This window comes from Micromesistius poutassou (assembly GCF_964030765.1).
Source record: "Micromesistius poutassou genome assembly, chromosome: 14".
Taxonomy (NCBI): domain Eukaryota; kingdom Metazoa; phylum Chordata; class Actinopteri; order Gadiformes; family Gadidae; genus Micromesistius; species Micromesistius poutassou.
In genome coordinates this window covers 10,427,342-10,454,477 of record NC_140284.1, presented here as the reverse complement: position 1 = coordinate 10,454,477, position 27,136 = coordinate 10,427,342, and the positions used below count along the sequence as shown (strand labels likewise).

The window sequence follows — 27,136 nt, the reverse complement described above, 5'->3', positions numbered from 1 at the left end:
GGGGGAGAGAAGAAGAAAAGAAAGGCATGCTGGGAAAGTCACTCACTAGAATGACTTCTAGTTTCCAACCTCTTCCAATCCATCGTGTCCACTATAGCCTTTCAAAGATTAATATTATTATTGGGTGATTCATCATTTTCTCATGGCCAGTAACTTGACCACTTAACTTAACCACCTGAACCCCAGTTCACGTTTTTCACGTTTTTTGAACCCCAGTTCAGGTGGTTCAGTTGCTGAGTGATTCGGCTCAAGTGTGTGTGTGTGTGTGTGTGTGTGTGTGTGTGTGTGTGTGTGTGTGTGTGTGTGTGTGTGTGTGTGTGTGTGTGTGTGTGTGTGTGTGTGTGTGTGTGTGTGTGTGTGTGTGTGTGTGTGTGTGTGTGTGCATTTCAATGACGCTGTCCTCCCCACAGAACACTTCACCTGTGTGGTGAAGATGCTGTACAACCTGCAGTTCGTCCAGGCCGTGGCAGCACTCTCCGCCCAGTTCAGCCCGGAGGAGAGGCAGGCCTGGAGCACGTCTGGAGCCCCCAAGAAGGTAAGGGACCATCAATATTTATTGTCATTTAGTATGGGGATATTTATCAGCTTTGGCAATGTACATTTCCCATGACGATAAAGCCTATTGACTGGGGGGGAAGAGAGAGACAGAGATAAAAAAAAAACGTTGTCGGCTCTTTGCATTTACCATTACATTTAGGGCATTTAGCAGACGCTTTTATCCAAAGCGACAAAGTACATTTGTCCGAAGAAAGAGAAACAATATATCGTCGGTACAGTATGGATGTTCATAGAACCAGGTGCCAAGCACTGACAATTGTCAGGTTAACCCATTCCCTGTATACAACAAAGATAGCTAGGATAATGCTGCACAATGCTAAGTACTATTTTAAAGTGCCAGGAAGGATGTACAACATACAATAAGTGCATGCATTAAGTGCCAGGACGTACAACATACAATAAGTGCATAAGAGGGGGGTGCGGTGGGGGGAGGCTATGCAGAGGTCTAGGTGAACTCCAATTTCTTTAAGAAATGCGGATTACTCGTGCCATTAGTGCCGTTAAAAACAACAGCGTTCTGTCAGGCCTACCTCAAACAGCCGCTGGAACACCGCTAACATCGGTCGAAGCAGTTCATGAGAAGCACCGCGTCCACAGGCGACAGACGGGTCCGGGGCTCGTATAAGGTGGTCTCTATTCAAAACAAACGCATCCAGCGTCCTCTGCTCCTGAAACGCCGGACTGCCACCGTGAATCACGGCGTATGACTCCCGATTGAGACGAACGACGCCCATTCCAGGTTCATTTACATGGTCTTCGCCGTGGACCGTATCGATCTTCATTATCTCAAAAAGTGTGATTGGTGGAGGGGTGCAGCGTAATTGGCTATTTGTCTGGGGTCTATTAAATGTGTATTAGTGATCCTCTTTTTCTTAAATCCCTTCCTTTTGAAATTGCCAAAGACCAATTCTCTTACCTGGGCCTGTCTATTCCTGTAAACTCTAAACATTTGATCAAAAATAATTTTGACGTCCAGGTTGAGAAGCTTAAGAGAAATATTGATTATTGGAGGTCTTTGCCACTTTCTCTCATAGGGCGGGTTAACGCTATTAAAATGGTGACGCTCCCTAGGTTTATGTACTTGTTTCAAAATATTCCCATTTTTCTTTCATCGTCATTCTTTAAAAAAATTGATTCTATAATTTTGCCTTTTATATGGGGATATAAAACTCATCGTATTTCCAAGGCTCATTTACAAAAGCCTAAGAAACAGGGTGGTTTTGCCCTTCCTAATTTTCAACATTATTATTGGGCAACCAACGCCAGAGCTTTAATTTTCTGGCAGGATCAGCTCCCTCAACATAGAGAGCACTGCGATACACCTAAGTGGTTACAGCTTGAATCACATGCTGCAAGAAATAGCTCCCTTTCAGCTCTTTTGTTTTGCACGAAAGATTACCCTTTGTCTTCGGTTGAGGATAGTTTTGTGCTGTATAATTCAATTAAAATTTTAAAACAAATTAGGAAGGTACTCAAACTACCTGATTTTTCTAAATATTCTCCTATTTGTTTTAACCATAGTTTTGTTCCAGCTAAGTCTGATCAAGCCTTTGTATTCTGGAGACAAAGGGGTCTGGTTACCTTCTCAGATTTGTATATGCATAATCATTTAGCTTCATTCAATGAGTTGAAGGAAAGCTTTTCCCTTCCTCAATCCCACTTTTTTCGCTATCTACAAGTAAGGCATTTTGTTAAAGAAAATGTAAACAACTACATAAATCCTATGGAGCACCCATTTTTTGCTATAATGAAACAAAAGCCAGGATCTAAACACCTTGTTTCAAAATTTGTTTCATTGTTTTCCAAAGTTTCAGTTCTGTCAACAAACCATATCAAGTCTGCATGGGAGGCAGATCTTGGTACGGAGCTGTCCGATGAGGTGTGGAGGGAAGGGTTGGAAAAGATTCATTTAGGTTCAACCAATGCTAGGTTGCAGCTGATCCAATATAAAATCATGCACAGATTACACTATTCCAAGGTAAAACTCAGTAAAATGTATCCTGATGTTTCCAATATTTGTGACAGATGCAACCAAGGTCTAGGGACCCTGGGGTTTTGGCTCTGTCCAAAGATTGTTTCTTTTTGGCAACAGATCTTCTCATGGTATAGTAATGTTTATGATGTGCAGCTGGATCCAGATGTAGTTTTTATATTGTTTGGTTGCTCCGAAGCTTTCTATTCACTCCCTCGCCCTATGCAGGTGACTATCAGATTTGGCACTTTGGTGGCAAAAAGGTTGATACTTAACGACTGGAAGGCCACCGACCCTCCTAGCTTTTCCAGGTGGCTGAGGGAAATGGTCTCAGGGATACACCTAGAAATGTTTCGCCGCAATCCGGGTACTGTTACACCACCCGTGGAGACTGACTGTGTCTGGGGCCCCATTGCGAAACATATTAACACAGTTCTGTAAATGTCTGGGTAGCGTTTGTCGTTGTTGTTTTGTTTTGTTTTTGTTCTTCTTGTGTTTGTTTGTTTGTTTGTTTGTTTCCTGTTTTGGCTGTGTGTTTTTGTTGCTGTTTTTGTTTGTTTTGATGTTGCTGTTTGTATTGTTTAGCTTGTGTACTTGTTTGTTGTGGGGAGTTTGGAGTGATTTCTGAAAATAATAAAAATATATAATATAAATGTGTATTAGCGAGCGGCTCAGCGGAATGTCAATAGACACACGGCCTGCACCTCGCTGCAGGCCCGGGCCGTCCTGTGTGTGGTTGAATACCGCTCGGCTGCATCGCCATGAACCACGCTGAACCCGTTCACGAGCCATCGTCTCCACACATCTCCAGGGCCTTTTAATAAGCACTACGACCAGCCTTTTCTTCCGGTAACTGAGCTGCTGTATTTAAGGTTTTTGCTTCGATAAAAGGAGGAGGTGACGAGCTGAATTCAATGCAGAGTAATCCAAGACATTAGACTATTCTCTCTCTCTCTCTCTCTCTCTCTCTCTCTCTCTCTCTCTCTCTCTCTCTCTCTCTCTCTCTCTCTCATCTCTCTCTCTCTCTCTCTCTCTCTCTCTCTCTCTCTCTCTCTCTCTCTCTCTCTCTCTCTCTCTCTCTCTCTCTCTCTCTCTCTCTCTCTCTCTCTCTCTCTCTCTGATTCTCCGACGCAGGACCGTAGTAGAGATAAGATGGGACACTGTTTTATATTCCACCACCTTCAACATGATAAATGTTGCAGACTTTTCCTCTTCGAAAACTTTAGTCTTAAGATGTCGAGTTTCTTAAGGTTTTTATTTTTATCGCTACACTAATTCTTGTAACGTGTTCAGCTTATCTGTGTCTCGGGTATTTTACTGTAAGAAAATAATTGCTGTTCCCCTGTGTATACTGTGTAACTTATTCAGTGTACCGCGTCCAAACCGACCCAAATACAAACCAGAGCGCAGTCGAACTAGAATCTGTCTGTCTGTCTCTATCTGTCCAGAACGCGGCAAATGGGGAGAAGTGTTTCGAAGCGCTGCTCAGTCACGTGATCAGCGAGCTGTCCAGCGATGAGACGATCTACCGGCTGAACGCGGAGGAGCCCACCATGGTGAGCAAGGAACCAGGGGGATTCATCCACTCACAAACAGGACTCTGCCCTAGCCCTCATTCCTCTCACCCGCTAGACTGTGTTGTCTCTTCCACTTTGTGAGTTCAGAGTCATATAGGTAGCTGTGAAGACACTCGGTGAGGAGGGCCATGTAGGTAGCTGTGAAGACACTCGGTGAGGAGGGCCATGTAGGGAGTTCTGAAGACACTTGGGCCCTGTCCCAATTGGGGCCCCTTCCCCTATATTTTAGCCCTAACCCTAGATTTTGCGCGTTCCCGCAAAGGGGTAGGTGTCCCCATACTTAACGGGCACTCAAAGTGTTCTTGTTAAGGGGAGCGAAATGGGACTGGGCCTTGGTGAGGAGGGCCATGTAGGGAGCTCTGAAGACACTTGGTGAGGAGGGCCATGTAGGAAGCTCTGAATACACCATGTGTCTTCAGAGCTTACCTACATGGACACTACACTGAACACACTCGGTGAAATAACCTGATGAACCGTTGTCCGTCAACAATTAACAAAGCCCTACCATTGTATTTCGTCCTCCCCCTTCTAGCTGAGCTCCAGCGTGTGGTCGCCCCAGTCCATCGAGTTCAGCCTCCGTCAGTTCTGCATGCCCTTCCTCCGCATCTCCAGCCTGCTGCAGCACCACCTCTACGGGGATGTCCTCACAGAGTGCCTGGTACGTCCCTCCGCTCCGGCCCACTCTCGGTTGTATAGTATGGTATGATAGTCTAGGAACGGTCCCGTCTGCCTGTAGGCATCCTTGACTAAGATGTCTTAATTCTTCCTAATCTTTAGTCCCTTTGGTTAAAAGCGTCTGCTGAAGGGCTAAATAGTAGTAATATTGGTATCTTAATATTTAAGATGAATGACATCAGAACAAGTCAAATGAAGGTTAGGCAGATCATTGGACTATTACTCCAAAATGTTTACAGAGGAACTGAACCCCGCTGTCTGTCCTCAGGAGGAGGAAGAGTTCTGGACGCTGGCCGTGGGTCTGGGGCTGCTGGCCCCGGGCCCCCAGGCCCCAAGCTCCATACCCAGTGCCTCGTGTCTGGAGTGGCCGGCGGTCAGTGCCTTCCAGCTGGTGACCCAGTGGTGTGAGGAGGTGAAGGGGCTCCCCGAGATGCACGCCGAGAACTCCCTGGTGGGTGATACGCCGGAAATAAGCAGAAACATTCAAAATCACCTTTAACATATCGGAGAAACAAAATGTTAAAACTGAAACAGTGAATCAAAATCTCTTATCTTAAAGGTGCTGTAGGTAGGAGTTCAGAGCTACTGTTTTAGTTTGATTTGTTAGATGTGAGAGAGCCAGTGCTTTGTGAGAATATCTGGTCTTGTTGCCTGAGAAAGCCGCTCCCTGCACCTTTCTTACCAATCTGGACATCTCTGCTCTAATTTGTGTACACAGCGTTATGATCTCATTGGTGGAGGGAGCTGAGAGGGAGTCTCTCTCTCTCTCTCTCTCTCTCTCTCTCTCTCTCTCTCTCTCTCTCTCTCTCTCTCTCTCTCTCTCTCTCTCTCTCTCTCTCTCTCTCTCTCTCTCTCTCTCTCTCTCTCTCTCTCTCTCTCTCTCTCTCCTACACCACCTTTTTAAAAGAGCCTGGTAAAGAAAATTGACGTAGTGTGTAAAATTACATTCTATTATACGTTTTATTGACTTGTTTCTTTTCTTCCAGGCCCTGGTGCCGTTCCGCTCCCCCCAGACCCTCCTGGTCCAGGACCCCCGGTGGGCGGCGCCGCGGCTCCTCCAGCTCCCCGACAACTACAACATCATCTTCCAGTACTACCACCGCAAGGCGTGCACCGCCTGCCAGAAGGTGCCCAAGGACCCGGCGCTCTGCCTGGTCTGCGGCACCTTCGTCTGCCTCAAGGGGCCGTGCTGCAAGCAGCAGGGCATCTGTGAATGTGTTCTGGTGAGGGCTCCGCCGCCGACGCCATCCCTGCCTGGTGTCAGGGGAGCTGAGACTGAATTAATGGGAATTTTGCAGAAAAGTTAAGCTCCAGCGAATGTGGCGGATAATAGACACTTCTAGTGGAGTCTTATACTCCATAGATACATTTTTGGATGTAATTGCGCCGCTCAAAAGTTTGTTTCGCTCTTGGTCTGAACACACCTTTAGGGGCTCCCTTTGGACGTTCGGAATACAGCCAGTCCGCTGATGGGCGCTCAACGTTTTTATCTCGTAAAAACATGCATCGTCTCCGACTCATGCAACTTCTTGCCTCAGTTGGTGCCTCATTCCTCCTGTTGAGCCTACTGTATATTCAGCCTATTGTTCCTGTATAAGAGTCTATAATGTGACCTATATGACACGGTATATTCCGGCATAACCAAACCTATATCGCCCCGTGTCGCTCTCTTCACCCTCGCAGCACTCCCAACACTGTGGCGCGGCAACCGGCATCTTCCTCCTGATCAACGCCTCCGTCATCATTATCATCAGGGGCCACCGCTTCTGCCTGTGGGGCTCGGTGTACCTGGACGCCCACGGAGAGGAGGACAGAGACCTACGGTATGGAGACGACAGAGACAGACAGACAGACAGACAGACAGACAGACAGACAGACTCGTGGGATTGTTTGTGTGTGAAACTAGCCCATTTTGAGAGAACTCACGTTATTATACCGTTACCCAAGCTGATCCAAACCTTCGCCACGTCTCGCATTAGAAACCCTGTGGCAGTTTCAAACACAACACAACGACACCCCCATAACGACTTATACACATAATTGCACGATTAACATCTAAACAACACCTAAAACACCATGACTACCACTAACATCCCTACGCTTCTTTACTTCGGAAATGGAGGTCACGACGTACAAGCCCTTATAAGGCTGTGTTTCCTCCAGCGGGTTTAGCCCCCTGGTCGCCGTGGTAACACATGCTTAACGTTGTTCTCCTCCTCCCCATCCCAGCCGGGGCAAGCCCCTGTTCCTGTGTGCAGAGAGGTACCGGGTCCTGGAGCAGCAGTGGGTCTCACACACCTTCGACCACATCAACAAGCGCTGGGGTCCGCACTACAACGGACTCTAAGACCCCCCCCCCCCCCCCCCACCACCACCACCGTCTCACCACCCTTCCTCCATCCCCCTCACACCACCGGGTCCACTAACCAATCACGGACCCCCCTGATGAAGAACAGTTCCGCCTCAGTTGAACTATTTGGGTATCTTTATGACGTGATAAACACTAAACATGCAGAGTGGCAGCCTTGGTTTATGTGAAGCTACATGTACAATCATGCCTCAAGACTAACAAGTGTGTGTGCGTGTGTGTGTGTGTGCGTGTGCGTGCGCGTGTTTAAGTGATTTTCCGTGTGGTTTTAAAATGGGGGAGACGTAGAGGGGACGGCGAGTTTAAAGTGAGAGCACCGCTTGGCCCAGAAGACGGTATTGGTTTTGGAAGAGGCTTTTAAAGCCTGTAGTACGTAATCTTCCCCCCCCCCCACCCCTCAAAAATCTAAAAAAAATTAACAGATGAACCCCCCTGTAAAATAAGATTATTTAGTAATTATTGATTATGACACATATCAACCCGGTTCTATCTGATCAGATTTCTCCTCTGCCGTGCTGGCGAGGGTTTGCAGTGTGGCGGTGTGCTCGCAGTGTGCGCTTGTTGTGTTGGTCTGGATGTAACAGACACGGGCCCTGTCCGACACCAGAGTCCATGCAGTCGTGCGATGCTCCGTCGATGGGGGCCGTTTGAAATCCATCCTCAGGAATTAGTTTATTTTTTTATTTTATTTTATTTTTTGCTGGTTAAAATTACTACGTTTTTAGATATTTAAATAAATGCTGCTGCTCATCATCTCATTTGACTTTTTTTTTTTTGATGTATTGAATTTTTTTTTTTGCTGCGTTTTCGTATCAGTTTATATCAGACGGGGACGCTGACTCGAGTCCACTTTAATATTTACGAAGGTATCGCGTCTTTATTTTTTTTTTCCTACATCATTAATTTCCATCCTCTGTCCTGCCAACCAGTGATGGTGACTTTGAGCGTGTTGTCATGGCAACGACTGGTCAGGGTGAACAATTCCCCCCCTCTCCCCCTAAACATAATTGTTCCATATCAAGGTACAGAAATATTTTCGTTTTTTAGGCAGTAAAATTGACATTGGTTATTTTGGGTTCACGGATGACTTAATATCTACAAACCGAAGCGTGATGTGACTCCTGATAACTTCTCAGTTAACAATGGTTTTCTATTCAGTCAAAGGGGTCAGAAGATTGAGGTGATGAGTTGTTAATTAGTTTAATTAGGCCCAGGCTGCAGCTACCATCAGCGTTCTGTCACCAGATGAAAAAAACAAAAGTCTATATTATTTTACCACTGATCATCGTCCCCATTTTACACTATTCAGAAGATGATTTCACCTCTTTTCAACTTTAACATAAATCCAACAAATCCTTTGTTCAAACTCCTTCAGATGACCAAACTTGGGCTTTTCCATCTCGCTCTGGTCACGGTCGTGACACACCAAACCTTAATTAAAAACGCTTGATGTTCGAAATGCCATCTCTTTCTTTTCCTTCAGGGAGGTTACATATCCAGTTGTGCCGTAATATGAATGCCCCCATTTTAGAGTCCCAACAGCCCACTGAGGCCCCTGCGATGGCCCCCAGACTGAGGCTCTCAGACCGCCTGTTCACGTGGTCGACCGTCTCGGAACACGAGGAAGACGTTGATGACACTTCTGCTGGAACTGGTTCCTCCCCCCTTTTATTTCATGCATGCTGCTTATTTGTCCCCCTACACTCTTATTTTGAAGTAGGCCCCCCACTTTGTACGTGTACACGACCGCTATAGAGGAGTAAAATGGGTGTAAAATTCAAACTGAAGGCTTGTGTGCGTGTGTGTGTGTGTTCTCCTGTGTGAATGAAGAGAGAATACAGTACATTACTGTAGGTGCTGACTCAAACTATCTGAGTTTGTTCAAAAAGTGTGACTTGGACATTTAATGCAAAATGTAACATATGTGAATAAAATATACACACACTTAACTGCGTTAATGTGTCTTTATTTTTTGTTTTGACTATAAATCATGAAATGCTGTAACCGTCCTTTTCGCAGCTTGTGTTGGCCTTCAGGTCAACAATATGGTTAATAGTTCAAGTTTTTATATGTGCAGTATTATTTTTTTCTTATGGTGTGCCCATTATTTCAGAAAATATTAATATAATTAACTATTTATATAGCACTTTTTTAAAAAGGTTTACAACGTGCTTTGCAAAGAATAAAACAGGCATGATGTGCACATAGTCATATGTATACTAGCCATGCACTCAATCTATGGAAATAACCCAAACATGCAGCCAAGTATTCAGCATGTGATACACGCTGTGTCCACTAGGGGTCTCTGATGGGTCTGTCTGCCCTAGGATTCAAGCTGTGTCCACCAGGGGTCTCTGATAGGTCTGCCCTATGATACACTGCGACCGCCAGGGCTCTCATGGAAAAACATCCTGGCTTTGTAGTTCATGTACCAAGAACAGAGAACACCAACGGCTTCTGTTATGAAGCTTCTATGTTGACTTCACTGACGGGAGAACAAAACCAAAGCGCAAACTCACAATTACTACAAACGCATACATTCATTTTTATATTCAAATTGAATGGATGCTCCGTACGATAAACCCAGCCCCTGAAATAGGCCTGTTTGCTGGCGTGGTAATTGGGGGGAATGTTTCATGAGCAAGAGAGGCCCATGGGGCCACACAGACTTAGTTTTGTGCCATGTCTAATTAGGAAGAACATATAGGTCATGCAGTAAATACCCGCGGTGGAATTTTCCTAGCCATAAAAACGAACCCAAAAGGTTTGAATAATATTCTGCATGCCCCGAGATGCTGATGTTACAGGCCATTCTGCAAAAGGTGAATTTAAGCAGCAGGCCCCCCGTTGTGAACTCTGGTAAGCCCTGCACTACAATAACGTTATCTCTCTTAAGTAGACAAGCAAGCGTGTGTCATTTTAGAAGTAGTTGTTGGTGTTCAGGACAGGGACGACACTCAGAGGTCATATCAGATGACTGTTAATTATTCACTCTTGCACGGAGAGCAGGGAAATCAGTTCGGATATGTCGCTATGGACGGTAAGCACTTGTTAAAGAAATGTATTGTTCAAAATTATAACTAAAGACGATTCGAGCGCCCAGTTACGCAAGGGCGTGAGTGATCAATGGCGTTGAAGTATCCTACATGGTCCATGTGGGACCCATCATTGAGCCTACAAGTTATCAAGAGACTGAACACATTTTTCACATTTTATATTCTACAGGTAGAGGTGGACATACGGACTCAACAAATACAGGGTAGGAATATTGTATTCCGTTTTATAACCTTAATTCCAAACCGTCTCTTAAATGTATAGGGTGGGACGGTGTGCAGGTTTAATGCTTTGCAATGGTCAGCAAATTCACTTCTACCTCAAACGAGGTAGAAGAGAGTAGAAGGTCTCTCCAACTGAGCATTCATTCAAATTAGGAAGAACAAAAAAGCTTTAGGCCTATTCATTCCGTTAAAGATGGTATAGTCATAAAATACTTTTTCTACAATACTACTATTCTTAATGTTCAACCTTAAAATGATCATAACCGAAACATTGTTGGACCTTGGCCTTAAAAATATGACTTTTATGATTTTAGTCTCTGCAAGAATACAATTTGGCTTCAGAGTACATTTTTGTGACAATTTTTGATGAATAGACAAAATAGTAAAACATAAAACATAACAATGGCAAACAGCTACATTGAGTAAATAACAGTTTGCAATGCTTAATTTCAGCACCACTTGCTGAAATAGTTATTTATTCTTGGCAAATTTACTTCTGGAACAAATTATTTGAAAGTCACAACACATCTTTCTTTATGACACCGTACTACACACACACACACACACACACACACACACACACACCACAGAGCAGACACACCCCTACCCCTACACACCTTTATAAACCCAATGAATGATTCTTTCATATGAATATTCCTAAAGGTGTATATATATATATATATACTGTATATATATATATATATATGTGTGTATGTATATATACATGGACGACTTAGACACCTTACTGAGTGTTGTTTGTATCCACTGCCCAGACCAGAGGAGGAAAGCCCCAGCCAGGAGTACTACCACCTCCATGGCCGGATCTGGTGAGGAATGAGCAGCCATGCACTGACCACTCACACACTGTAACAGTCCTGCAGGCATTCACCTCACATCTGTAGACACTCGTAATCTCACATCCGTTGAGTAAACTCTGACCTTTACACAGACACCGGGAGCAGCAGTTGAATTAAACGGTTTTCAGTTCTCCGACCTTTATGGAGAAAGGATTGTCTTCTTTTTAATGTCGGGGGCCGTACCACACCAAACTCTGAATCGAACGCAAATCTGTACAAAAAAACTGCAGACGAATCAACTAGACTAAGGGCTAATTTATCAGCGATTGTCTTTTGAACTTGTACTCCTGTGCACACAGCTAAGACTGAGGTTTTCAATTCAGCTAAATCTGCACTTTTTCTACCGTACTCTCCCCTTCTCTGTTGTGTTTCTCTTGGTAAAGCCTTGGTTAACACAGAGCGAGGGAGAACAGGGATGCAGTGTTGATGGCCGCGGGGCTGTTTGCTGTAGCGGCGTAAAGCCCTTCATATCCCCTTAACAAGGATTACAGCTGAAAGTCTCTTTACCACAGAGCTACCGCGGGGGTTTAGCCCTCTGAGTTCACCGGGAGGCTCGCAGTGAGAGTTGGCATGGGGGAATGTGTGTGTGCTCCACGGAAGCAGAAAATTAGATTAGCAGACTTGTGCACCTTACTTCCACCGGGCGGCTCGTCGCGCTGAGCTGTCGAATTGGATTGACAACTTTTGTCATTGGACACACTGGTTTGATTGAATGCTACTGGTTATCGCTTTCTGTTACTATGGCGATGCTAACAAGTGTTCACATTTTGTATTCTTTATATCATATAATATTATATAATTTTTCCATTGCCAATCTCGTGTCAGAGGATATACACACAAATGCAGTGTTTTTGTGCAGGTGCTGAAGTGAGGTCATGTTGTAAGAAAGAGAAGGGCCCGCCCACACTGCTCCCAGGCGGTTTACTTCACCAATAAAAACAAGAGCCCTGTTTTACCACCCTGGGCCGTATCACCTTCGTCCAGAACCTGACAGAGCACATTTAAAGTATGCCTTGTATAACGTTAAACGTTCTTTCTTAGCACAAAGAAACCTGTGTCTGTTCTCTGTACACACATACTGTACAAGAGCAGGGCTAATCTATTCACCCTGCTTGAGAAGTACTATGCACATAACAGCAGATCCCCCCCTCTGAAACACACGACCACTGAGCAGCAGTGCAAAGTGCAAACCCAAGCCCCTCCGGTCCCTGGTCGCCACGCCGGGTGGACAAAGGGTAACCCGAGCGATGCCACCACGTAGAGGCGGTGTCCTGTTCTGCAGAAACAATGGCCCCCGAACCCGCTATTATTATAACCAGCGACGGCGGTCCCAGCGTGGTCCGGTACCTCGAAACGTTTCACCTTCAACAGGCGACATCTCTGCCCCTGGGTCGCAGAATAAACGCCACACTGACAATAGGGGATGTGTTGCTATTGTTGTTTTTATTGGGGTTAATTGTTCCCGTGTCGACAGTGTGTGTGTGTGTGTGTGTGTGTGTGTGTGTGTGTGTGTGTGTGTGTGTAAAACGTACAGCTTTTATAAAGCTGTCTAGTTATCTTGTGTGTGTGTGTGTGTGCGCGCGGGTGTGTGTGTGTGTGTGTGTGTGTGTGTGTTCTTTTAGATTAGACCCCCTGGGATGAGCAAGGCGCAGGCATCAAAACATCTCCTCCTCCTGCGTCGCCCTGATAGATTAAGGGCTTGTTGTTTTACCCACGGCCAGGGGGGTGGGGGGGGGGAACACAGGCCCACAGACCCCCTGTTCAGTGTGTTGGTGACCAGACTCAGGACCCGACGATGTAGACTATCAACCAGGCTCTGGGTCATGTGTCGGACCTGAGTCTGCAGGGACCGACCGCGAAGGTGTTGGGGAGTGTGGCAGTGTGGAGCCAGCTGGTTTCAGGTGTTATAAATATACCTTTTTATTCAGAAAAATTGTGTCAACCCCTCACCCCTCACGTTGTGGAGCGCAGCTAAAGTAGCAACAGTTGTTACGGCAATGTTGTCTACAGAGCGTAAGGCAGGAGGCTATATGTGTGTGTGTGTGTGTGTGTGTGTGGGGGGGGGGGGGGGGGGGGAGCCCATGTGACCTAGTAACCGTCATTCACTTCCTGGTTACCGTTGAGTAACCTGATATGCTTAATATCAGCCTCCATTATGAGTGGATCATCTGCTGCCTGAATATTTAAAGGTAGATCACATTACAGATTAGCCGCTGATTAATTATGAATCGCATTAGATTAGCATAATTCGTTGGGGCGACGTGTGTGAGGGACTACGTGTCACAGTGTGTGAGGACGTGTGCGTAGGACAGACTTTCACAGACGGGGATCGGATCAGCAGTCATCACAGGTATGTCTGAACTCTGGAGTTCTGATCCCGCAGTTCTGATCTTGGTGATGCTCGGATTGCAAACGGTTCGGTCACTCATTTTTGTTCACTCAGTTTTTGTTAGACTTTGTTTTTCAGGTTACAGTTATGGTTCTGAAATGTGTTGCTGGGTGTTGTGATGCCGTCTGTTGACTAAATGTCATAGGACGCAGACAGATATGTGTTCACTCATGCAGTAACAGTACTCGTGTAGTTTGCTCTCCATTTAATTTATTTCCAGCGATATTTTATTTATCATTTTATTTATTTATCAAACGCACCATACACACAACTAGCTCTGCAACGACACTCCCAGGAGAGAAGGACCGCAGACACAGATGGTTAAACGCAACAGACAGCATTGATGGGATTAAAAAGTGTGACCATCTTAAAAGGCGATAGCGCTGCTCGTTCCACGCTTCAGAGTTTCAACACTTCAGAGTTTCCCAACACAGGACTCGGTAGGTTCTCCCGATAGTGTCTCCTGGTGTCCACCTGGTAGAGATGACCAGCTACCGTAGCAACACGATTCCCAGGCTGATAGTGGGGGTCGTCCTGACAACAGGTGACTGGCCCTGTGAGCTGTGTGGCCAGGGACCACAGCCACCAGGCATGGAAATACTCGATATGACTGAGTTAGCAGGGGCCATTTCTCTATTTATCTTTTCTCTGGAATGACCGATAATACATTCTGCCACTGTGGATAATATCGCACGGTCCATAACCCATGCTTATTGATTTTTCTTCCCTCCGTTTACTGAGATGTGTTTTGAAGGGCACGCCACGGGGTGCGGCCTGGTCGTCGTCTCGCCCCCGGGGCGTTGAGTATTAAGTAAAGGAAAAATCTATCTTCACTCGGATCATCCCTCGAAGCGACTCGCACAACAACTCATCCATTCCCCTCGCCGGTGAAATCCTTGAGGGTTCGGTAATATCACTCACATTTTTTTATATCAATCCACCAGATCCTGTACGATGTGTTTCTCTCGCTGAAGGTCGTTCAGCATCGGCGACTGCGTGACACATTTATGACGACGCCGAGACCCCGGGGGGTGAGGAGGAGGAGGGGCGGTTCTCTTGCTCATGTTTATTCCTCGTACATATATATCATCATCATTTTACGATGAAAACGGGACGCACAGCGAGCGATAGATCACTGCTGTGTGCTCATCGATCACGGGGCTATAATCACACACCGCCATGTTTTGACGTCTCCCGTCGCCACGCGCGGACGCTCTTACCGGCGTCCTGCGGAACCTGGGGCCTCCGCGGCCGAGCGCAGAACCGCGTGACGTTTTCACATGAATACAAATGAGTTTTTATGTGTTCGTATTGACTTCTGTACCTCACGGACGGGGAAGGACGGGCCTGGACGAGAGAGGAAATGTAGGATTTAGTGTTAGACTGCAGGACTAGAATGCTTACACTACACACACGCACACGCATTAGCAAACACATGCAGTCACACACACACACACACACACACAAACATACAATCACACACACAGACACACACACACACACACACACACACACACACATGCATTAGCATAAACACACACACACACACACACACACTTGCAATAGCATTATCACACACACACACACACACTACAAACTGGTGGTTGAGCCACTGAGCTGCCCCAATACAAATGACGTTGACAACGTGGAAATGTGTTCTATTTATAACGCTCTGTTACAAAGAGCACGCCATTATAGGGTGACAACGCAGCGCAGTGCCGTAAATAAGAATCAGTGGCTCAGGTGGGCTGTGGAGGGGGGGTGTTTACACGAGAGAGAGAGAGAGAGAGAGAGAGAAAGAGAGAGAGAGAGAGAGAGAGAGAACACACTCCTCCTGGGGGTTAATCTCTGTCCAATCCAATTGATCTTCTTTGTGGGCGAGTGACAAGGTCGCCCAGTGTAGACGCTTCTATCGTTTGTCTATCTTGTGTGAAGCACCACTTGTTACTCCGGCTGTCACTGGGAGAGTGCTGGGAGAGCGTTGGGCGTTGTGTCGGCACTGGCGTCGTAATGTTCTGATCACCTGAGACTCCCTAGCTGTAGGTCATCCGGTCTCGGGCTCACCATGACTCAGAGGATAACGCTCGCTCTGTAAGTACCCCAGCACTGCTGTCTCTGCCGACTGTGTACCACGCTTCAGGATGTGTTTGGGTGCGTTAGACTGATGAGCAGCCAGGGGTTAAAGGCTAGGCCTCATGCAGACATTTGGGTATGGAACCCCGAACCGTTGGTTCAAAATGTGTTTGGATGCATTATAATGATGTGCACACCAGTTAAAGGCTAGGCCACATGCAGACATTAAGGTATCAAACCCAGAACCTTTGTGCTGGGAGTCACAACACCCTCAGATCTAAAGTATCATATATACCTGGATATATATATATCTGTACCTTATCACATGCCTTATTACTATATATGGCATGTATTACATATTACCGTCCATTGTTTCATGTCGTCTTCTTCGTCTGTGTCTTCCTTGGGAAATAGTATTGGTGCTTGATTTTTTTGCCATACCTATGATAAAAAGTGTGCACACATTCAATACTCTTCTGTTTAGCTTTCTGTGAGCAGTGTTCACTTTGTTGTGGATGGACAGGTGGTCGTTTTCGGTTAAACTAAGTTGTGTGTTTTCAGAATCAGAAAGAGATTACAGTCTAACAGTTCGCCAACCAGGTTAACATGGAGGTTAACATGTTCTTCAACAAATATTATATCATAGGATATATTAATATATGTCAATGATATGACTATATTACTGCTGTAAATCATAAATATTGCACAAAAATAATTTATAGATAATCTTCTGTTATATTAGTCTGTACTCAGTTAGTCAATAGTAATTAATTTATTATGATATATTTATATTATTTGTATTATTATACAAGTAATATATTATAATTGTATTCAATTATAACTGTTCTACATTATATATTATTAGTATTATATAACGATTCTACTATATATACATACATATGTAGAATATATATACATATATATTCTACATATATTTTCTCTGTGAGAATACTTTCATGATTCCGCCTATCCCTTCACCAACCTTGAACATGCTAGTTAAAGGACTGGTCGGTTCAGACCACCAGGTTAATGGTTGACATCGTCTCTGTCCAGATGTAAATCAGCCATGATTGTTGTTCAGCTCTCCCCCCTCTCGCGGTGTACTTGTGTTGTTAAACTGGGCCGCGGGCGAACCATTGACATCCACTATATTCCAAACGAGTGTTGAGCAGTTGCCATCGCTGCTTCTTTGTTTTGTCCAACACAAGTCAGCGCACACAAACTGCCCTGGATGGACACACACACGCACACACACACACACACACGCACGCACGCACGCACGCACGCACACACACACACACACACACACACACACACACACACACACACACACACACACACACACACACACACACACACACACACACACACACACACACACACACACACACGCTTGCATTAGCAAACACATTTGCATTAGCACAAACACACACATACAAACACACAAACATACACACATGCACACTTGCATTAGCCCACACACACACACACACACACACACACACACACACACACACACACACCCCCGCTGTGTACAAACCCGACACAGACTAGGCCCACCACCACTAACCTGGGGGTCTTGAAGACCCCGAGTGACCCTGCGGCCCTGTCGACCCCCCCCACAGGAGGTCCCTGTATGGACTGTACCCCAAGTCCAGCATGATCGGCCTGCAGAACCTGGGAGACCCCTCGAAGGACTGGGACATCGTGGAGACCATCGGCAAGGGGACGTACGGCAAGGTGTACCGCGTCACCAGCACCAAGGACGGCAGCGAGGCCGCCGTCAAGGTGCTGGACCCCGTCAACGTAAGGCCCAGCGGGGAGCCCTTTGTCCGGGGGGTCCCATGGGGTGGCGCTGTGATGGTGGTGGATAACACTGTCTTCTAAGTGTTTGACATGTCGTTGATTTTAAGATATTTAAAATACCCGTTGCCCCCCACCCCCCCACCACCACCGCCTCCACATGCTAAAGCCACACACAAACCTTTATTTTAAATTGTACTTCTTTCCTACTATTGTTTCTGGTCTGTATCAGCACTCCTGCAATTCGAACAGAGTAAGTTACCCATACGTTTACATCAATGTCTCTCTCTATCTCTTTCTCAAACTCTCTCTCTCTCTCTCTCTCTCTCTCTCTCTCTCTCGCTCTCTCTCTCTCTCAACCCCCCCCCCCCCCCCCCCCCCATCATGGTAAATCTTGCCCGTCCTCAACACAAAGAGTAGCGATAGAATTGACTCCGCCCCCCCCTGCCCTCCCTCTGCCCCCTTCTGCCTCAGCCATTCATTTCCCGGCGTGTGATAAGGACGCTTTTTTTCTAGAGCCCGTAGAGGGCCTCCCTGTGATTGTGTGGATGTCAGTGGACACAATACCCCAATACCACCCACCCACCCACTACCCCCACCCCCACCAGCACCCCCACCAGCACCCCCACCCACGTTGCCAACCCGGTGGGGAGATGGAGCTGCCTCCTCTCCCATCGCTCTGGCTGATTAGACCAGCGACACCATCGCTCAAGACATCCAGGGCGAGATTCCTCTTCCTCTTCCTCCTCTGCTTCTGACTGTTGCTTCCTTCCACCCCACCCCCCCACCCCCCCACCCTCTGAGATTTACTCTGATAGAATAACACACCAGAGCCCTTTCTCCTTTCTCCTTATTTTTTTTCGTTCGCCGTATTTCTTCTTCATGGCCCGTAGCGCCTCCTTTGAATCATCGGGCTTTAGTCGCTTTACGCCAGGCGTTCTGTTGAGTTCTGTGTGGCCGTCGGAGTAAGTGTTGAAGGGTGATGATTAAATATCTGCTCTTTTATTGTCCCGGACTAATGTGAAGCTTTAATACAGCAATACATCTCCCGAACCCGAGCTGGATCTAAACACATGTCCAAACAGATGTTCCTATAGTAATATGCTCTGTATTATATAAATACTAGCCATCTATATTTTTTTCTTTTTGTTTGTTCATATTTAGACCTAATATATGGGAACATACAGTCAAAAATGACTATATAGTAATATATAAGGAATATATATGTATATATACTGTATATACATACGTATATTGAGTTTCTTAAAGGTAAAGGTGTGTCTGATTGTGTCTGGTTGTTGACGGTGGTCTTCGGCCGCAGGATGTGGACGAGGAGATCGAGGCAGAGTACAACATCCTGAGGAGTCTATCCAACCACCCCAACGTGGTCAAGTTCTACGGCATGTTCTACAAGACGGACCCCATCGCAGGCGGACAGCTCTGGCTGGTGCTGGAGGTGGGCCTCTCCTCCTGTCTCCTGTCTACTGTCTAACCCCTACCTGCTCCTTAATGACCTGTCTCTGTTCTGTCTGACCCCTACCTGCTCCTTAATGACCTGTCTCTGTTCTGTCTGACCCCTACCTGCTCCTTAATGACCTGTCCCAAGAAGGACGGCAAACCTTTGCGCAACATTTTCTTCAATAAACGCTGTCCAATGTTGTCCAGAAATACCTCACGGGTACTGTGTTTGTTTGTTATTATCCCCCTGTCGCACGGAAGGGACGATTCTGTCGACCAATCAACGGATGGCGTGTGTAGCTCAAACTTGCCGGGACCCTTTCAGGCGTCTCAGTACCCCAACGGAGGAGTACTGCGAGATAAGCCTGTGCCACACCTTTGCAGACTGAACCGACCCGCACCCTGTGGTGGAAATGCACCATTAATGACCTGCCTCCGTACTGTCTAACCCCTACCTGCTCCTTAATGACCTGTCTCTGTACTGTCTAACCCCTACCTGCTCCTTCATCACATGTATCTTGATTCAGTGTGAATTGTTTCAAATCTCTGCTAAAATTAAATGTGTAAATGTGTTAATTATAAAATCGTGTTTTAATCACAGTCTTAAAACAAGTTTAAGATCATCAACGTCTCGTATGGCGTTCTTTGAGACCCCTTTAAAGACCTCAGGCTCCTAGTAGATGTTCAATAACCCTGAGCTCTCCATGCTAGCACTGCGCTCCAAATGCTATATTTTACCGGCGCCTAGAGATACTGCTTGTTTTCTTAGTGTGCGCATGAGAGAGGAAATATATGCCCTAAGCAAGTTGCAGTTTGTCACTGCCTCCGGCCCTACCTGCGTGAATCTTAATGCTATCGGCCGGGACATGCATCACAGCCCCACAGAAGAAGCTATGATTCTGTGTGTGTGTGTGTGTGTGTGTGTGTGTGTGTGTGTGTGTGTGTGTGTGTGTGTGTGTGTGTGTGTGTGTGTGTGTGTGTGTGTGTGTGTGTGTGTGTGTGTGTGGCGTAGGTCTGTGTGTGTGTGTGTGTGTGTCTATTGGTGTGTGTGTGTGTATGTGTGTGGGTGACATGCGTGGTGTGGTGGTGTGTGTGTGTCTCTCCACATGAATCATGATCTACACTGCATCATGACTGATGGAGGGGAGTTGTTGTTACTCTCTCCTCTCTCTCTCTCTTTCCCTCCCCCCCTCCCTCTCTCCCTCTCCCTCTCCCTCGCCCGCCCAGCTGTGTAATGGTGGCTCCGTGACGGAGCTCATCAAGGGCCTGTTCATGCGGTCCCAACGTCTCCAGGAGCCCCTCATCGCATACATCTTGTACGGGGCCCTCCTGGTGAGGAGCCATGGCAGTGGCACACACACACACACACACACATGGACACACACACGCACACACTGGCATTAGCACACGCACACACTTGCATTAGCACACGCACACACTTGCATTAGCGCGCACACGCACACACACACACACACACACACACACACTTGCATTGGCATAAACACACACACACACACACACACACATACATACGAACACACACATACACACGACACAAACACACACACACACACACACATGCACACTTGCATTAGCCCAAACACTCTCACATACACACAAACACACATTATTATTTTAAAATAAAGGAGAAATCAGGAGGTGTGCCTTTAAAATGGACGCTCCCCACATTCCAGAGGGGCTACAACAGGACCGCTGATGCATCGTAGTGACATCATCATCATCATCATCATCATCATCACCATCTTCCTCTCTTTCTCTTCATCAAGGGTCTCCAGCATCTCCATAACAACCGCATCATCCACCGCGACGTCAAGGGCAACAACATCCTCCTGACGACCGAGGGCGGAGTCAAGCTCGTCGACTTTGGTAACAGTTTTCTCCTCGAGCGGTCGGACTAGCCAACTGGAGGCGTGACCGGGGGGGGGGGGGGGGGGGGAGGTCCGTGTGACACCTGTTTTTCCCGCCCTTTTTCTGGCGGCCCTCTGTGTCGACTGATTTCAGCACTTGACGGTTAATCTATTGAAAGGATCCCCGGCACATGGTTTGTTAAGCGCACCCACTAGCCTTCCGCTCCCATCCCATACGCACACACACACACACACACACACACACACACACACACACACTAAATCATTAAGTCAGCTCAACACCGTGGTAACCAGCTCCCACACAAACCCTATATTTTATTTATTTATCCCCCTCTATTTTATTTCATGCACCGTAGCCCTAACCCGGGGCTGTTATTGTTCATTTTAAATTGCATTATTTGATCCGTTTGCATATTAAAAGAAAGCTGTTACGGCATAATGAGCGGGCGCCCCCGCGGGCCTGTTGACGTCCTTGTGTTGGGCTGATGAAGTGGACTCCAGCTGATAGAAATCTGTCCCAGTTAATTTCAGATGATCACATGTCTGTTGTGTTGCTGCTTGGCACGCTGCCACGCTCAATCCTGGGCTACCGTTTCTTTACGTGATTACCCGTTTAGAATCTGACATAAATGTGACTAATGCATTTAATGTCGCGTTAACTACGGCGGGCGTACCCGGCGTGCGTAACGTGCTGCTCTAATTGTCTTCTCTTCGTCTTCTTCTTCTTCTTCTTCTTCTTCTTCTTTGTTAGGCGTCTCTGCTCAGCTGACCAGCGCCCGGCTGCGGAGGAACACGTCCGTGGGCACCCCCTTCTGGATGGCCCCCGAGGTCAGCGAAAGCGCTTTATTAAGCAGCCGGGGCCCCCCGCCCGGGTGGAGCTAATGCACTCATCACACACTGCTCCGTATACATCGCTTTCCTTCTGTTGTTTCACACAAAGCCTGCTCAACGTTTCGCTGTGTACAAGTTGGCCGTGTGTGTGTGTGTGTGTGTGTGTGTGTGTGTGTGTGTGTGTGTGTGTGTGTGTGTGTGTGTGTGTGTGTGTGTGTGTGTGTGTGTGTGTGTGTGTGTGTGTGTGTGTGAGTGTGTGTGTGTCTGTGGGCATGCATGTGTGCACGAGTGGCCTGAGTGTGTGTGTGTGTGTGTGTGTGTGTGTGTGTGTGTGTGTGTGTGTGTGTGTGTGTGTGTGTGTGTGTTGCAGGCAGAGAGCTATTCTTATGTGCAACACCCCCTCCATGGACTGCTCTGGAGGTCACACCAAGGTTAATAGCTACCCCCCCCCCCCCCCCTCCTCCCCACCTCTATTTGGCAGGAAGGAGGTTTGTGATTGGCTGGGGAGGAGACCTCAGGGGCAATTAGAATAAAGTCAGCTGTAGGCTGGGCTGTCAGGAGTGGTTATACGCCGTGTGATGCTGGATGTCTGTGTGGGTGTCAGTGGTCATTGTGCCCGGGTTTGGGACGTAGAATCTGTGGCCCACTTACCTTCCTGTGTGTGGACGTGTTCTGATGTAAGCACCGGTTAATAAACACAAACTAGGCTTATTACTTTATAGACAGCTGAACACGTATGCAATAATGATAACACTCATATTATGACAATGTACTATCCTCATAATAACAATAAGAATGTTATTATCATTACTTAAATATATTATTAAAATAATAATAATTGTACTGGCTTTAATATTATGATTACTCTAATTTAACTTGACTAAATGGAAAAGGAAAGGTATCAGATACAGCTCAACAACAACAACACACCTCCACATCCACCTTCTATATTTCATACATCTATGCATCTACAGTTGATACATATCATTCAGGAGGACAGGATGTGTTTGTGCCCCGGGTTTCACTGCTTCCTCCCTATCCCTCCCTGCGTCCCGCCCCTCTCTCCGCCCTCCCCCACAGGTCATCGCCTGCGAGCAGCAGTACGACTACTCCTACGACGCCCGCTGTGACGTGTGGTCGCTGGGCATCACCGCCATCGAGCTGGCGGACGGGGACCCCCCGCTGTCGGAGATGCACCCGGTCAAAGCCCTCTTCAAGATCCCCCGGTGAGTCCAGCAGGGGGCGCCGCCGGCCCACACTAGCAGGGCTGAGCCTGCAGCGCCGGGGTTCAGGAGGGCCGCGGTTGAGTGGGTCGCTCCACCGCAGTGTAGAGGGAGGAGAGGAGGTGGTTCTCTCCAGAGGATGCGCTGCGTTGTGTCGGGTGTCTCCGACCTGACGTTGGAGCCGAAATCGCGATGAATCAGCAGAAGTCGCTTGATCGTGTCGACCCTTAAAAAGGAATCCTGGCAATTGCAGAATTGTTGTTGATAAGAAATGACGATTTTAGAAATGTATAATTAAACAATTATACATTTCTAAAATTACTCACTACAGAAACACTGATACCTGCCCAGTGTTATGCGTGTGTGTGTGTGTGTGTGTGTGTGCGTGCGTGTGCGTGCGTGTGCGTGCGTGTTTGTGTATATGCGTGAGTGCGCACCTGTGCATCCATGTATGAGTGTGTGTTTGCGCCCGTGCATGTAGCCGTGTGCGTGTGCGCGTGTGTGCAAGCGGTTTCACCATCTGCTCCGCTGTGCAATCATCTCCCAGATAGCTGCTGAAGATGATCGTTTGCTTCTGTCTTGTTGATTGCGCGATTAGCATCGGTGATTAGCGGCATTCACGCTGAGATGAAACTGCCGCTCGCCAGCCCACCAGCCACAATGTTATCTGGTCCCCACCGAGGGTGGGGTGGGCGGAGCGGCATGGGGGGAGGGGGGCGGGGGGCCTTGTATCGCAGCCGCCTTAGAGGCCACCGCAGCACTTTAGGCACAATAGACTCCACCAGGAAGGTAAACTGGGTCACAGCTATTAGCGAGTATCAAAAGAAGCCCAGGCAACACAGTGGCGGCCCCAGAGAAAAACGCGTTCACCTCTTCGGTCGGCCGGCTGCAGTTTCTGCATCTATTGCGTTTATTGCAAGGGAAAAGTGTTAAACCGGAGAATATCAGCATTTATGATGACGCGGTCTGAAAGCCTTCTTCTTCGTGTGCGGGCCGGGTCTCTGAGCGAGTGGTCGAGGCAGGAGGTGTCCAACCCCTTGTCCCGACATTTCGCCGTTGCCATGGGAACAGAGGACATGGCGAACGTCCTCTCATCTGCGCATAATCCCTCTTGTCTTTTTAATGACTTTTAATTATTTCGGGCTTTCATAGATTTGACTGTGGGAGTGGCCCGGGTGGCCGGCGTGAATGTCGTTTTTCAGACAGACGTTATCGAGTCTCTCCTCCTAATCACTACAGATATCTGCCCCCCCCCCACACACACACACACACACACACACACACACACACACACACACACACACACACATACACACACACACACACATGGTGTGGATGGGGGACCTTACTCCTGGCAGGTACCAAAATAAATCACAGCGGGGGTGTTCTAAACCATGAAATGATTCTGTTAACATGTTATTTAGCACCGGTACATGTTCCTGGTCCAGGCCTTCAGGAACAGTGATGAAACACCGTGCTGGATTGGTAAAAGGAGAAATTTGGAAAAGCCTTGTAGCGTCATTAATTGGCTTTATCTGATCTCTAGGTAACTGATTATTTGTCTTTTCGAATGGGGCACCACATCCGCTAGGGAGATTATAACTAATATTAGACATTATTAAGATTGGGCATCCTAGCCAACTGCATGTACACCATCGCACATGTTCTGTATGATGGACTGTGTGAGGACTGTGTGACCCCCACTGTAGCGGGGAGGGGAAGGCCAGAGGTAGAGAGACAAAGGCAGATGCTGAGCAATCATTTTTTCTAATACACGATTCAAAGAAACACTTCATCCGTCTCCTTCTCCTTCTTGTTTTTCACAGTCCAAGTTGTAGTATTCATACATGTTTTTGTGTGTATAATTGTGTGTTGGAGAGCTTGCATCTCAGGAACGCTTGGAAGAGGGGTCTGGAAGATGATCCTGTCATAAATGGTGTAGGGTATCATCAGGAGGTATAAACGTCTTGGTGGGTCTTACTGTTAAACTTTTGTCTTTGGGGTCCATTTGGTCAGTGTACTGAGCAACGTTCGTCTTCGGGACGGCAGGCTCTCTCTCTCTCTCTCTCTCTCTCTCTCTCTCTCTCTCTCTCTCTGTCTCCACTTATCAGGCCCAGATTATTGACTCAGGACCAGAGTTTTTGATCAGAAGCAGCATAGCCTGGTACGGCAACAGCAGGGAAAACTAGTCTCACCGCCATGACCGCCACCATGAAGGTGATGCCCGCGACGAGGCACCTGTCACACGCTCTGAGTGTGATAGGGGCATGTCTTGTCGTCCCTAACGACGGCATGTTGGACGACGGCCTGTCCTCTAAAGGGTGAACGTTTCACAAGCCATTCGCCACGGGGATTAGCCTGATGAATTATCGCCCTTGATCGCTATGTATGTAACCTATGTTTGGTATAGACAGCCACTGTAACTCACTGTATGTATTCACGCGTTTCACAACGGTTTCACCGCTGCGTTTCATGATGATTAATTGTGCGATGTTCTTCAATTTGTATAAAATAAATAGCTTATTATTTATTGAAAGACTCCGCTACATAACAATGGAGGGACCCGTAGCACAACCGTTGTCCTTAGACGTGTTGGGATGTAACAGTTACGAGGTGTCCCGACTCTGAAGGCTCTTTCTTCGGAGTGTCACGCACCATGACACTTACTGTAGGACCTTTATACGGTAGCCCCCCCCACCAGTTCTCCTCTGGAGCCTTCTCTTTACCACCACCTCTGACAGCAACAGGACCCTCAGCACTAGCTGGAGAGGTTGTCTGGCCCCACCTGGGCACCGGTCACCTACGGCGGGGTCTGCTGCAGGAGGTGGAACCAGCCAGAACGAGCTGGGGTGTTACATGTTGTAGGTCGTGCATCATGATGATGGAACTGCTGATGATTGACGTTTTTGCAGCGTGGTGTATGACAGCAGCATGCAGAAAGAGGTTAATGGGGCGGAGGAAAAGGTTAAAGCTGTAAAATCATAAACTGTTTAATGAATTATGCAAACGCAAAGACAATAGTGTTCTTGGAGTATTGAATATGCATGGAAAGGTTAATTGCCAATGTTTTCTGCACACCCCCCCTCCCGATCTAAAGTCAAAGCTGTGTGTGTGTGTGTGTGTGCGCGCAATGAGTGTGAAGGTTATATCTAATTGACATGGATCTCCAGTTTAGTTTTTGGTTCTCCATTGGCCACATCCTTCCGGATGCATTCGTGGATCCAGAAGTCAGGAGCCGGTCGACATGATTGGCTCGTCAAGGACTCAGAGGCTTATCAGAGCATGCTGATTGGTTGGAATCCAGGGCATTGTTCTGGGGAGGGATTATTCTCTTGTTGGTCGTCTGTACCGTAGGGAGACGCTGGCGGTCGGAGAAGACATGAAGATGTCCGCACATCTTAGTTTGAGTTCCTTCCACTAGGAGGCTTCACTTGTGCACCCAGAAGTCGTGGCAGGTTGCAGTTTAGAATAGTGTTTGTTCATTATAAGGTTAAGGAAGACTTTGTATTTAACCGTATTGCGTGTTATGTTTAAAGCACAAAGTGGTATAAAGACAGAGCAGTTGTTGTGAGACGGTGGTTTAATTACTCTAACTGTGATGCAGTTGGTGCTTGCACGGCAGATGTGTGTGTGTGTGTGTGTGTGTGTGTGTGTGTGTGTGCATTCGTACCTGTGTGGTGAGGATGAGCTGGTGTTCTCACTGGATGATGGATGAGTCCACATGTTAGGCAGACGATCTGTTAGCTGAAGTCTTTATTCTGCTTCCCAACATTCTACTTTTGAGAGACTCTGAAGGCCTTCCCATCCCTGATCTACTGCCTGTTGATTGGACGGCACAGTCTTGGTCTTCCTCCATAATCTACGGCGAAACAACACGTACATCATACACATCAGTGAATAACAGTAGGATATTGACATTTAGGGCATTTAGCAGACGCTTTTATCCAAAGCGACTTACAATAAGTACATTTGTCAGAAGAAAGAGAAACAATATATCGCTGTCGGTACAGTAAAGATGTTCATAAAACCAAGTGCCAAGCATTAACAACCCATTCCCCGTATACAACAAAGATAGCTAGGATAAGACGCTACACAAGGCTACTATTTTTAAGTGCAAGGATATCTTTCTGATAACCTTACCAGGCCCTGAACGTTGCACCATGGCCGTTCTTCAACACACAGTCC

At 47.1% G+C, this 27,136-nt stretch overlaps 2 protein-coding genes across 6 annotated transcripts in view; both read left to right on the top strand.

Annotated features, from left to right (window-relative positions):
* Positions 1 to 9,079, top strand: part of ubr3 (ubiquitin protein ligase E3 component n-recognin 3) — a 41,725-nt gene extending 32,646 nt beyond the window's left edge. For all 5 annotated transcript variants that reach the window (XM_084478458.1, XM_084478455.1, XM_084478456.1 and 2 more), the window contains 7 exons: positions 411 to 535; positions 3,979 to 4,086; positions 4,640 to 4,765; positions 5,051 to 5,233; positions 5,769 to 6,005; positions 6,466 to 6,605; positions 7,012 to 9,079. In XM_084478458.1, coding sequence (XP_084334584.1) covers positions 411 to 535; positions 3,979 to 4,086; positions 4,640 to 4,765; positions 5,051 to 5,233; positions 5,769 to 6,005; positions 6,466 to 6,605; positions 7,012 to 7,129 — 1,037 coding nt within the window. In that variant the 3' untranslated portion in view covers positions 7,130 to 9,079. The remainder of the gene's footprint in view (positions 1 to 410; positions 536 to 3,978; positions 4,087 to 4,639; positions 4,766 to 5,050; positions 5,234 to 5,768; positions 6,006 to 6,465; positions 6,606 to 7,011) is intronic.
* Positions 9,080 to 12,572: 3,493 nt separating this feature from the next.
* myo3b (myosin IIIB) overlaps positions 12,573 to 27,136 on the top strand; it is a gene marked incomplete at both ends in the record, with an annotated part of 65,364 nt that continues 50,800 nt past the window's right edge. The window contains 8 exons of the mRNA XM_084478946.1: positions 12,573 to 12,628; positions 17,373 to 17,553; positions 17,783 to 17,803; positions 18,872 to 19,006; positions 20,236 to 20,340; positions 20,796 to 20,895; positions 21,649 to 21,725; positions 22,809 to 22,954. Coding sequence (XP_084335072.1) covers positions 12,573 to 12,628; positions 17,373 to 17,553; positions 17,783 to 17,803; positions 18,872 to 19,006; positions 20,236 to 20,340; positions 20,796 to 20,895; positions 21,649 to 21,725; positions 22,809 to 22,954 — 821 coding nt within the window. The remainder of the gene's footprint in view (positions 12,629 to 17,372; positions 17,554 to 17,782; positions 17,804 to 18,871; positions 19,007 to 20,235; positions 20,341 to 20,795; positions 20,896 to 21,648; positions 21,726 to 22,808; positions 22,955 to 27,136) is intronic.